A 13,333-nucleotide genomic window follows, 5' to 3' on the forward strand; every position below is an offset into this window, starting at 1 on the left:
AGGCTATGTGGGGGCTCATACTGTATACATGAGATTGTGGGGGATCATGCTATATACATGAGATTGTGGGGCTCATACTGTGTATAGGAGGTTGTATCGAGAACATACTGTATAAAGGAGGCTATGTGGGGGCCTCTGTACACAGGAGGCTTTGTGGGGGCCTCACACTGTACACAGGATGCTATATGGGGGCCTCACACTGTACACAGGAGGGAATGTGGAAGTCTCACACTATACACAGGAGGCTGTGTGGGGGCTCATACTGCACACAGGAGGTTCTGGGTAGATCATACTGTTTATAGGAGGTTATGTGGGGGCTCATACTGTATATAGGAGGCTGTGGGGGCTCATACTGTATATAGGAGTTTATGTGGGGGTTCATACTGTATATAGGAGTTTGTGGGGGTTCATACTGTATATAGGAGGCTGTGGGGGCTCATACTGTATATAGGAGTTTATGTGGGGGTTCATACTGTATATAGGAGGCTGTGGGGGCTCATACTGTATATAGGAGTTTATGTGGGACTCATACAGTAAATAAAGGTGTTGGGGGGTCTTACTGCATGTCAGGAAATATGAAGAATGTCAGGTTGTCCCAATTACACTTCTGGAACTTTCCGCTGCATTCACTGGCACAAGCCTGCTTGTAATCCTGTCTCCCTTTACCCCCCCATTAGGTCTGTGTAAAGTACACACACTGCAGCTGCATCAACTGTACAGCCCCCCTTCAGTCTGCCTGTGTAATTCTCCTCACCAAGCAGATCGCCAACACCTATGAGGCCAACAGTAAACCGGATGTGCGGAAGCCAGTCACCGCCAGCTGGAGAGGGGGTAAGCCATCAACCAGCCACAGTGCCCCTGCCAGCCGACTAACCGGAGGCCCCGTCCCCTTTGCCAACAACACCAGACCTACATCCGACCCTCGCAAGTGTTTTTCCTGCAATAGTACTGGCAATATCAGCGCCACCTGTCCGGAAAAGCAGAAGAATCCCCCAGCCAAGGCCCCAGGCCCTAATGCAGCAGTTCTTTTGGTAGGTGGGGCGGTTGGGAGGGTGTGTGATAATGTGCAGCACGTTACCGTGGGGAGCCACGTCACTAAAGGCCTCAAGGACACCGGGGCTGAACGAACCATCATCCTACCCGAACTGGCAGCCCCTGAAGAGATTATTCCACGGAAAACCCTGTCACTGGGATTGGGGGCATCTGCTGTCCCTTGGCAATGGCCCGGATAGATTGGGGTGCCGGGAGCGGGGTGAAGGAAGTGGGGTGGTCTGAAAACTTGCCCACCAACATTTTGTTGGGGACTGATTTGGGGAGAATGTTTGCCTATTATGTCCCTGACCCCCCACCCAATCTGTTACGAAGGGTCATGCTAATGCTGATGGTAATGCTGTGAAATGGCATGCATTGCCTGCGAGTGATTTACCTGATAATGCTTTAACGCGTAATGATGATGAGGATGATGTAAATGTGTATGTTTTACCTGCTAACCATTTATCTCCTAATGATGATGTGTCTACAGGTGCAGAGGTGCTCAGCCACATCACTCTGTGGGGTGAAATGGCTGAGGAACCCCTAACAGGAGCAAGCGATGGTGCTAAGGGAAATGGGGAGATGCATGGGAACCATGAGGAAGGTGATGCCGTGCAACTGACCAGTGCCATAGGGGAAGGTAACTGCCCCATAATTAGCACTGCTCCTGAGATGTTGGGGTGGATGGGGAGGTAGAACCCATAGCAGCGCCGGCTGATGGGTCAGTGAAGCTGCTGTCACCTGCAGTCAGAGTGCCTGGAACGCAGATAACGTTCTGCCTTCTGGACCCTACTTAGTCACAAGGGTTACTGAACCGGAAATGGACCCAGAGCAGGTCCCAGAGTGTTCCCGTGGGGAAGGGACCCTGACGTCGCTTCTGGCTTCCCCTAGCCAGGAGTTCCAGGCCACTCTGCACTCATATGCGAGCCTGGAGAATTTGAGACACATCGCCGAGACGCCCACCTCCGTGACTGATAAGGAGAGGGTGTTCTGGGAATGAGGGAGGTTATACTGGGAGAAAGTTCCCAGTAAATCCCAAAAGGAGTGGTTGAGGGAAAGACAGCTAGTTGTCCCGTACCAATTCAGGGGTTGCCCAAGAGATCCCGCTCGCTGGACACTTGGGGATCAGCAAGACTAAGGCCCGGCTGTCTCAACACTTCTATTGGCCCAAGATGGGGTCAGATGTGACAAACTACTGCTGCTCCTGTATCACGTGTCAGAGAGTGGGGAAGTCCGCGGCCTGTTCCCAAGGCTCATCTTATCTCTCTGGCAGTGATAGAGGAGCCTTTCCAGAGGATCGCGGTGGACATTGTGGGCCCGCTGGCTGTCCCCAGCAGCTCTGGCCAGTAATACATCCTCACTGTGGTAGACTATGCTACCCTGTACCCAGAGGCAGTGGCTCTGTCCTCAACTAGGGTAGATAAGGTTGCGGATGCACTGTTGGCTATCTTTTCACGGGTAGGATTTCCCAAGGAGATGCTTACTGATCGGGGACCCAATTCATGTCTCGCGTAATGGAGGCTCTCTGTAAGAAAATGCAGGTGAAGCGTCTGGTATCGAGTGCGTATCACCCCCAAACCAATGGCTTGTATGAGCGCTTCAACGGTACCCTCAAACAGATGCTAAGAATGCTGGTTGAGACCCAAGGGCGCGACTGGGAGTGGTACCTCCCACACCTACTATTCGCTTACTGAGAGGTTCCGCAGGCCTTAACGGGGTTCTCTCCTTTCGAGCTCCTGTATTGAGTACGGGGACCCCTTGGGTTGGTAAGGGAATACTGGGAAGAAGAGCCAAACCTTTCAAAAGTGTCCATCGTGGAGTATATCATGCGCTTCCGTGACAAAATGCAGACCTTGATGCAGTTGGTGCATAACAACATGACGCAGGCTCAAGCTGACCAGAAGCACTGGTACGACCAGAACGCCCGGGAGCGAACCTACCAGGTGGGTCAGAAAGTGTGGGTACTGGTCCCTGTACCAAAAGATAAGCTTCAGGCAGCCTGGGAAGGCCCGTACGTCGTACACGAACAGCTCAACCCAGTCACCTACGTGGTCACTCTTGACCACGCCCGGGGTAGGCGCAAAGCTTTCCTCGTCAATATGATGAAGGCTCATCACGAACGGGACGCCTCCGTCCTACCGGTCTGCAACCTGCCCAAAGACGGGGAGGAAGACCCCCTCCTGGACATGTTGGCCCAAGCCAAGGCCGGCGGGTCCACCGAGGCTGTGGACGTAAGCGCCTTGTGAACCAAACCCCAGCGGTCGCAGCTGCGGACCACGCTGGAACCCTTCCGGGTCATGTTCTCCAACCAACCTAGAAGGACTCAGTTGGCGGTCCATGAGGTGGACACCGGGAATCATGCCCCACTACGGCAAACACCCTATCGGATCTCTGACGAGGTGCAGCACGTTATGCGCTAGGAGGTCAATGAGATGTTACAGCTGGGGGTGATTCAACGGTCCAAAAGCGTGTGGGCCTCACCTGTAGTCCTCGTGCCAAAGAAGAAACTGACCTCCCGGTTCTGCATGGACTACAAGGGGCTCAACGCCATCACAGCCTCCAATGCGCACCCAATGCCGCGGATCGAGGAGCTGCTTGAGCGGTTAGCTGGCGCAAAATATTTGTCCATAATAGATCTGAGTTGGGGATACTGGCAGATTCCCCTGAGCCCCGAGGCGCAGGAGAAGTCCGCCTTTATCACACCCTTCAGACTGTACGAGTCAACGGTCATGCCATTTGGCATGAAGAATGCCCCTGTCACATTCCAGAGGATGGTCAACCACCTGCTTCAGAGACTTGAGAAGTACGTGGTGGCGCACCTGGATGACATTACCATCTTCAGTCTCTCCTGGAAGAAACACCTGCAGCATCTCCAGGTGGTGCTCCGGCAAATTCACCAAGCAGGCCTGACCATCCAGCCGGGAAAGTGCCAGATGGGAATGAGCGAGGTCCACTACCTGGGGCACCGGGTAGGTGGGGGTTCTATGAGGCCAGAGCCTGGGAAAGTGGATGCAATCGCGTCCTGGCCCACCCCCAGGATCAAGAAGCAGGTGGTTTCTTTCTTGGACACTGTAGGGTACTATAGGCGCTTTGTACAAGACTATAGTAGCCTGCAAAACCCTTGACGGACCTCACCAGGAAGAAGATACCCCAAACAGTCGACTGGACAGACGGCTGTGAGGTGGCCTTCCGGGCTGTGAAAGCAGCCCTGAAGAGTGCTCTGGTGCTAAAAGCAGTCAACAGTAGTTGAACGTTCTTAGTACAGACCGACGCCAGCGAATTTAGCCTCGGTGCTGTGCTCAGACAGGTGGACTCAGGGAACCATGAGCACCCCATGTTGTACCTGAGCCGGAAGCTTCTGCCGAGGGGAGTGGCCTACTCCACCATAGAGAAGGCGTGCCTGGGCATGGTCTGGGCCCTGCAACGTTTGCAGCCCTACCTGTATGGTCGCACCTTCACTGTGGTGACCGACCACAACCCCTGAGCTGGCTTCACACCGTGTCTGGTACCAACGGAAGGTTGCTACGCTGGAGCCTTGCCCTCCAGCATGACGACTTTACAGTCAAACACAACAAGGGCAGCGAGCATGGCAATGCAGACGGGTTGTCCCGGCGGGGCGAGCCTGCCGAGGAGCGCATGGAGGAGTACCAAAAGGTCCTGCCTCCATAGCGCAGTCCAAAAGGGGGAGGTGTCATGAAATATGACGTAAGCCTCATTGTTCAGTCACTCATACAGAGCTCCGCTGCATCTCGGCTCTGTACTAGCATGCTCCAGCCCTGATCCCCCTTGCAGCTTCCCCGCCCCTTCACAGCTGCATGTGTGTAATTCCAGCCCCCTCCGTGTCCCATACTATACAGCTGTGTAACCTGAGACCCTAATGTACCACAGAGGCACATGGCAATCCAATGTCTTTGTGTATCTCAGATCACATATAATGGCGCAGAATACTCATAGAAGCAGGGATCCTACATTTTTGGCATCTACATCGGTGTAGCTACCCACTGGTTTGTTTTGAAACTTTGGTGTCCAGCAGGAGCCAAGAAACAGATTTCAATCCAACCGAGCCAGCCAGCCACGGCATGTTAAGTCTTAACTGAAAGGAAAACTTGTAAGCAAACCTATGATAGTCCTGCCGTCATCCTACGCAGGCAGAGTTATGGCTTTCATAAGGTTTCAGTAATTTCTGAAAAGGGGAGTACACTCCATAGCTTCGCCCACCCAGAAGCAGGTATAAGAATAGCAGGCTTATTTAGACTGTGTTCAGACCTGGGGTGGGCAGCATATACCATCCATGCTGGGGACTAAATCTCTGCCATTGGGAACCCCTCCCCAATCCACATGGCGTACCAGTAACTAAGATCTGTAAGTTCATCTTTTAAGCTCTTTATTTTGTAATTGTTGTACATATTGTAATTGTCTCATTTTGTAACATCTTTTTATACTTTTGTAAACACTGCCTATTTCTTTTTGGAGTACAATCTATAAAACTTTACTAGCTTTGTTCTCTTTGCTCTAAACGTACCGCCACGCCCTCCGACTAAGTCAACACTACTGACTGGGTTGGCTCCTGACCCGAAATTAATCATAAGAACTAGGAGCTGGTGGCAGCCAAGTGTTCTGGGCTTTTGGGAAACTCTGGCAGTGACGGACAGAGATTTATAAGTATGACCCGCCTGAGACTGGAAATAGTTATATCGCCCTCACTGCAGTGTGCCCAATAGCCAGGACAAGGTAAGGCGGCCCTGCTGGCGACTACTAGTTCCCTGACTGACCTGAGGGTAAGACGGGCTCCAGAGAGCTGGAAGTTCCAAACTGGAACTGGACAGTGGGATATAATAAATCCCTTGACGAACTGGGGGCAAGCAAACACCCGCAGTTCATGACTGTGATACCGTCTGCTGAGCTGTATATCTAATCCTATCCTGTGTGTTACTGTCTGCTGAAAAATGTATCTAATCCTCTCCTGTGTGATACTGTGTGCTCAGCCGTGAATCTAATCCTATCCTGTGTGATACTGTGTGCTGAGCTGTGTATCTAATCCTATCCTGTGTCATACTGTCTCATGAGCTGTGTATCTAATCCACCCTAAGATGTATAATTATGTGCTTAATTGTAAAACACTGGGCAAAACCGTCAATGAAAAAGACCTGGGAGTATGGATGGATGACAAACTCACATTTAGTGGCCAGTGTCAGGCAGCTGCTACAAAGGCAAATAAAATAATGGGATGCATTAAAAGAGGCATAGATGCTCATGAGGAGAACATAATTTTACCTCTATACAAGTCACTAGTTCGACCACACTTAGAATACTGTGTACAGTTCTGGTTTCTGGTGTATAAGAAAGACATAGCTGAACTAGAGCGGGTGCAGAGAAGAGCGACCAAGGTTATTAGAGGACTGGGGGGTCTGCAATACCAAGATAGGTTATTACACTTGGGGCTATTTAGTTTGGAAAAACGAAGGCTAAGGGGTGATTTTATTTTAATGTATAAATATATGAGGGGACAGTACAAAGACCTTTCTGATGATCTTTTTAATCATAGACCTGAGACAGGGACAAGGGGGCATCCTCTACGTCTGGAGGAAAGAAGGTTTAAGCATAATCACAGATGCGGATTCTTTACTGTAAGAGCAGTGAGACTATGGAACTCTCTGCCGTATGATGTTGTAATGAGTGATTCATTACTTAAATTTAAGAGGGGACTGGATGCCTTTCTAGAAAAGTATAATGTTACAGGGTATATACACTAGATTCCTTGATAAGGCGTTGATCCAGGGAACTAGTCTGATTGCCATATGTGGAGTCGGGAAGGAATTTTTTTCCCCAAGGTGGAGCTTACTATTTGCCACATGGGTTTTTTTTGTCTTCCTCTGGATCAACATGTTAGGGCATATTAGGTTAGGCTATGGGTTGAACTAGATGGACTTAAAGTCTTCCTTCAACCTTAATAACTATGTAATCCCATCCTGTGTGATACCGTCTGCTGAGTGGGTGGGGCTGTGGAGTGGGCGGGGCTATGTGGAGTGGGTGTGGTTTGATACAACTTTATATATATCAAATATAGGAGTTTCACTTTTTCTATTTTAGAACTGAAATAAATTCACTTTTTGATGAGATTCAAATTTTGTGAGAAGCTTCTGTATATACATACACCTGTTCAGTGCAAAAACAAAGAGCAGCTGTACCACCGCCCCTCTCTGCGGCCCCCACACAGCCGCCCCTCTCTGCGGCCCCCACACAGCCGCCCCTCTCTGTGGTCCCCACAAAGCTGCCCCTCTCTGCGACCCCCACACAGCCGCCCCTCTTTGCGACCCCCACACAGCCGCCCCTCTCTGCGGCCCCAACAGAGCCGCCCCTGTCTGCGGCCCCCACAAAGCTGCCCCTCTCCGCGGCCCCCACAAAGCTGCCCCTCTCCGCAGCCCCCATAAAGCTGCCCCTCTCTGCGGCCCCCACACAGCCGCCCCTCTCTGTGGCCCCAACAGAGCCGCCCCTCTCTGCGGCCCCCACAGAGCCGCCCCTCTCTGCGGCCCCCACAAAGCTGCCCCTCTCTGCGGCCCCCACAGAGCCGCCCCTCTCTGAGGCCCCCACAAAGCTGCCCCTCTCTGCGGCCCCCACAAAGCTGCCCCTCTATGAGGCCCCCACACAGCCGCTCCTCTCTGCGGCCCCAACAGAGCCGCCCCTCTCTGCGGCCCCCACAAAGCTGCCCCTCTCTGCGGCATCCACAAAGCTGCCCCTCTCTGCAGCCCCCACAAAGCCGCCCCTCTCTGCGGCCCCCACAAAGCTGCCCCTCTCTGCGGCATCCACAAAGCTGCCCCTCTCTGCAGCCCCCACAAAGCTGCCCCTCTCTGCGGCCCCCACAAAGCTGCCCCTCTCTGCGGCCCCCACAGAGCCGCCCCTCTCTGAGGCCCCCACAAAGCTGCCCCTCTCTGCGGCCCCCAAACAGCCGCCCCTCTCTGCGGCCCCCACAAAGCTGCCCCTCTCTGCGGCCTCCACAAAGCTGCCCCTCTCTGCAGCCCCCACAAAGCTGCCCCTCTCTGCGGCCCCCACAAAGCTGCCCCTCTCTGCGGCCCCCACAAAGCCGCCCCTCTCTGAGGCCCCCACAAAGCTGCCCCTCTCTGCGGCCCCCACAAAGCTGCCCCTCTATGAGGCCCCCACACAGCCGCTCCTCTCTGCGGCCCCAACAGAGCCGCCCCTCTCTGCGGCCCCCACAAAGCTGCCCCTCTCTGCGGCCCCCAAACAGCCGCCCCTCTCTGCGGCCCCCACAAAGCTGCCCCTCTCTGCGGCCTCCACAAAGCTGCCCCTCTCTGCAGCCCCCACAAAGCTGCCCCTCTCTGCGGCCCCCACAAAGCTGCCCCTCTCTGCGGCTACAACAGAGCTGCCCCTCTCTGCGACCCCCACAAAGCCGCCCCTCTCTGCGACCCCCACAAAGCTGCCACTCTCTGCGGCCCCCATAAAGCTGCCCCTCTCTGCGGCCCCAACAGAGCCGCCCCTCTCTGCTGCCCCAAAAAGCTGCCCCTCTCTGCGGCCCCCACAAAGCTGCCCCTCTCTGCGGCCCCCACAAAGCCGCCCCTCTCTGCGGCCTAAGTAATTCACTTTACACTTGTGCTGTAACTATACAATGGAGCCGTCTCAGTGAGGTACCGATACCGACGGACTTTCACAAGTTCGGGTTCTGGTAGGCGTCCAAAACTTTATTTCAAAGTTGGGTTCGGACACCAGAACTAAACCCGAACTTGAATCAGAACCCAAACTCCATTGAAAACAATGGGGACCTGGACCTTTCGAGCTAGAAAAATAATCTCTCTGCTTTGGATTACTGAGAGAAGAGCATGCTCGGCGTTTAGTGCCAAACACCAACTGTCCGTCCAGACACCAAACTCTTAACTTCAGCTCTAAAAAAGCATAGAGATACTACAATTGGCCACTAGAGGTCAGTGTTCTCACAATGCTGAATGTTCCCCACACACAGCGGATCCAGAGCGAGAGGCCGAGACCCTCACAGGAGACTGCGAGGGACCCGGCCACACAGCTGCCTTTTCTGCCCCCGACTCCTTTATAATCTCCGTTTTCAATGTCAGAAGCTTTTCCAAGAACAGAAGTCTGGAAACTGTCCGGTGTAAACGCTGAAGACCAGGGAGCTGCGCCATGAATCCCAGCATCCTCCCCGGTAGGCATCTTACACCGGACTCGCACCGCCGAGACATCCTCTATGTGGGCAGCCTGTCACCCCCAGCCGTCCTCCATGTGGGCAGCCTGTCACCCCCAGCCGTCCTCCATGTGGGCAGCCTGTCACCCGCAGCCGTCCTCCATGTGGGCAGCCTGTCACCCCCAGCTGTCCTCCATGTGGGCAGCCTGTCACCCCCAGCCGTCCTCCATGTGGGCAGCCTGTCACCCCCAGCCGTCCTCCATGTGGGCAGCCTGTCACCCCCAGCCGTCCTCCATGTGGGCAGCCTGTCACCCCCAGCCGTCCTCCATGTGGGTAGCCTGTCACCCCCAGCCGTCCTCCATGTGGGCAGCCTGTCACCCCCAGCCGTCCTCCATGTGGGCAGCCTGTCACCCCCAGCCGTCCTCCATGTGGGCAGCCTGTCACCCCCAGCCGTCCTCCATGTGGGCAGCCTGTCACCCCCAGCCGTCCTCCATGTGGGCAGCCTGTCACCCCCAGCCTTCCTCCATGTGGGCAGCCTGTCACCCCCAGCCATCCTCCATGTGGGCAGCCTGTCACCCCCAGCCGTCCTCCATGTGGGCAGCCCCGAGCACTCACTTACCCGCTGCTCAGTGAGACATGCAGGTTGTAGCAGGAAATGAGCGGCAAATCTGAAAACTCGAACAAGAAATCGTCTTCCTTCGGCTCCTCGCCCTCCGGCTCCTCTGTACAAGCGTCAGACGCATCTAGGAGGACATCATGGCCGATCTCATCCTTTGGATCTAGAAGATAACAAGTGTGGTGAGGACTCAGTGTGGTGGCAGCCTTCAGTCTCAGACCACGGCTGTAGGGTGTCGGGATATGCTGGGACATGCAGTTCCACTGCCGGAGGCTGAGGCCACATGAACCTTCATGGCCTCTTCATTCGATGTCCGTATGGAGAGGTTCAGCCTCTGACAGTATGGGGGCCCTCCCGCGATCTGGACAGACGCGAGCCCCTGCAACAGTTACACACAGTCGTACATGAAGGGACCGCATTACGCCAGTTATATTACTGTATACAAGGTGTTGGACTCCGCCGGTCCAGGGCCGCCGCCACCATCCATATTCATATCTTCCTAACCCTTCCTACCATCAATCTGGCACAGTGGCATGTAAAAGTTTGTGCACCCCTGGTCAAAATTACTGCGATTGTGAACAGTTAAGCAAGTTGAAGATGAAATGATCCAGAAAAGGCCTAAAGTTACAGATGACACATTTCCTTTGTATTGCAGACAAAAATATATACAGATTTTTTACAGTTTAAAAAAAATACAAAAAGAAAGTGAGCCGATGCAAAGGTTTAAGCACCCTGCACGGTTAGCACCTAGTAGCGCCCCCTTTTGTAAGTATCGCAGCTTGTAAACACTTTTTGTAGCCAGACAAGAGTCTTTCAGTTCTTGTCTGAGGCATTTTCATCCATTCTTCTTTGGAGAATTCCTCCAGTTCGGTGAGATTCCCGGGGCATCTTGCTTCCTCTGCTATTTTGAGGTCTCGCCACAGATTTTCAATGATGTTCAGATCAGGGACTGTGAGGGCCATTGTAAAACCTTTAGCTGTCAGGTCGTCTTTTGTGGATTTTGCCGTGTGTTTAGGATCGTTATCCATCTGTAGCAGCCATCCTCATCCTCTTCTCACCTTCAGCTTTTTTTTACAGATGATGGTATGTTGTATCAAGAATTTGTTCAAATGTCATTGAATCCATTCTTCCCTCTACTCGTGAAATGTCCTCCCTGTCATTGCTTAATGATTGGCGAGATATTCGTTTTCTGAAATTCTGTGCCCTTTTCTCTCTACACATCTCTTTGGCCACAATGATCAAAGGTATCTATTTTACCTCTTTGGTCCACAGGACTTATTTCCAAAATGCATCAGGCTTGTTTAGAATACAGCATCAGAAGTCTGCAAAAAAACTTCTATAGTGATGCGCAGGAAAGGTTTTCTTCTGATGACTCTTCCATGGAAGCCATTTTTGTGCAGGTGTCTCTGAACAGTAGAACAATGTACCACAACTCCAGAGTCTGATAAATCTTACTGAAGGTCTTTTGCAGTCAAGCAGGGATTTGGATTTGCCTCTCTAGCAATACTAAGAGCAGATACCACTAAAATTTTGCTTGGTCTTCCAGACCTTACCTTGACCTCCACTTTTCCTGTTAATTTCCATTTCTAAATTACACTTCGAACCGAGGAAAGGGCATCTGGTGATTGGGGCCCTCACTCCTCCTGTATCTGGTGATCGGGGCCCTCACTGCTCCTGTATCTGGTGATCGGGGCCCTCAATCCTCCTGTATCTGGTGATCGGGGCCCTCACTGCTTCTGTATCTGGTGATCAGGGCCCTCAATCCTCTTGTATCTGGTGATCGGGGCCCTCACTGCTCCTGTATCTGGTGATCGGGGCCCTCAATCCTCCTGTATCTGGTGATCGGGGCCCTCACTGCTCCTGTATCTGGTGATCGGGGCCCTCACTGTCCTGTATCTGGTGATCAGGGCCCTCAAACCTCCTGTATCTGGTGATCGGGGCCCTCACTGCTCCTGTATCTGGTGATCAGGGCCCTCAATCCTCTTGTATCTGGTGATCGGGGCCCTCACTCCTCCTGTATCTGGTGATCGGGGCCCTCACTGCTCCTGTATCTGGTGATCGCAGCCCTCAATCCTCCTGTATCTGGTGATCGGGGCCCTCACTGCTCCTGTATCTGGTGATCGGGGCCCTGAATCCTCCTGTATCTGGTGATCGGGGCCCTCACTGCTCCTGTATCTGGTGATCGGAGCCCTCAATCCTCCTGTATCTGGTGATCGGGGCCCTCACTGCTCCTGTATCTGGTGATCGGAGCCCTCAATCCTTCTGTATCTGGTGATCGGGGCCCTCACTGCTCCTGTATCTGGTGATCGGAGCCCTCAATCCTCCTGTATCTGGTGATCGGGGCCCTCACTGCTCCTGTATCTGGTGATCGGGGCCCTCACTGCTCCTGTATCTGGTGATCGGGGCCCTCACTGCTCCTGTATCTGGTGATCGGAGCCCTCAATCCTCCTGTATCTGGTGATCGGGGCCCTCACTGCTCCTGTATCTGGTGATCGGGACCCTCACTCCTCCTGTATCTGGTGATCGGGGCCCTCACTGCTCCTGTATCTGGTGATCGGGGCCCTCACTGCTCCTGTATCTGGTGATCGGGGCCCTCATTCCTCCTGTATCTGGTGATCGGGGCCCTCACTGCTTCTGTATCTGGTGATCGGGGCCCTCACTGCTTCTGTATCTGGTGATCGGGGCCCTCAATCCTCTTGTATCTGGTGATCGGGGCCCTCAATCCTCCTGTATCTGGTGATCGGGGCCCTCACTGCTACTGTATCTGGTGATCGGGACCCTCACTGCTCCTGTATCTAGTGATCGGGGCCCTCACTGCTCCTGTATCTGGTGATCGGGGCCCTCACTGTCCTGTATCTGGTGATCAGGGCCCTCAATCCTCTTGTATCTGGTGATCGGGGCCCTCAATCCTCCTGTATCTGGTGATCGGGGCCCTCACTGCTACTGTATCTGGTGATTGGGACCCTCACTGCTCCTGTATCTGGTGATCGGGGCCCTCACTCCTCCTGTATCTGGTGATCGGGACCCTCACTGCTCCTGTATCTGGTGATCGGGACCCTCACTCCTCCTGTATCTGGTGATCGGGGCCCTCACTGCTCCTGTATCTGTGATCGGGACCCTCACTCCTCCTGTATCTGGTGATCGGGGCCCTCACTGCTCCTGTATCTGGTGATCGGGGCCCTCAATCCTCCTGTATCTGATGATCGGGGCCCTCACTGCTTCTGTATCTGGTGATCAGGGCCCTCAATCCTCTTGTATCTGGTGATCGGGGCCCTCACTGATCCTGTATCTGGTGATCGGGGCCCTCAATCCTCCTGTATCTGGTGATCGGGGCCCTCACTGCTCCTGTATCTGGTGATCAGGGCCCTCAATCCTCTTGTATCTGGTGATCGGGGCCCTCACTGCTCCTGTATCTGGTGATCGGGGCCCTCAATCCTCCTGTATCTGGTGATCGGGACCCTCACTGCTCCTGTATCTGGTGACAAGGGCCCTCAATCCTCCTGTATCTGGTGATCGGGGGCCCTCACTGCTCCTGT

The 13,333-nt window shown here is 53.7% G+C and overlaps 1 protein-coding gene across 2 annotated transcripts in view; it reads right to left on the reverse strand.

Moving 5' to 3' along the window:
* BCORL1 (BCL6 corepressor like 1) overlaps positions 1-13,333 on the reverse strand; it is a 118,005-nt gene that overhangs the window by 2,410 nt on the left and 102,262 nt on the right. For both annotated transcript variants that reach the window (XM_077286529.1, XM_077286531.1), the window contains exon 13: positions 9,801-9,960. In XM_077286529.1, the coding sequence (XP_077142644.1) occupies positions 9,801-9,960 (160 nt within the window). The remainder of the gene's footprint in view (positions 1-9,800; positions 9,961-13,333) is intronic.

The sequence above is a fragment of the Ranitomeya variabilis genome, chromosome 2 (genome assembly GCF_051348905.1).
Source record: "Ranitomeya variabilis isolate aRanVar5 chromosome 2, aRanVar5.hap1, whole genome shotgun sequence".
Taxonomy (NCBI): domain Eukaryota; kingdom Metazoa; phylum Chordata; class Amphibia; order Anura; family Dendrobatidae; genus Ranitomeya; species Ranitomeya variabilis.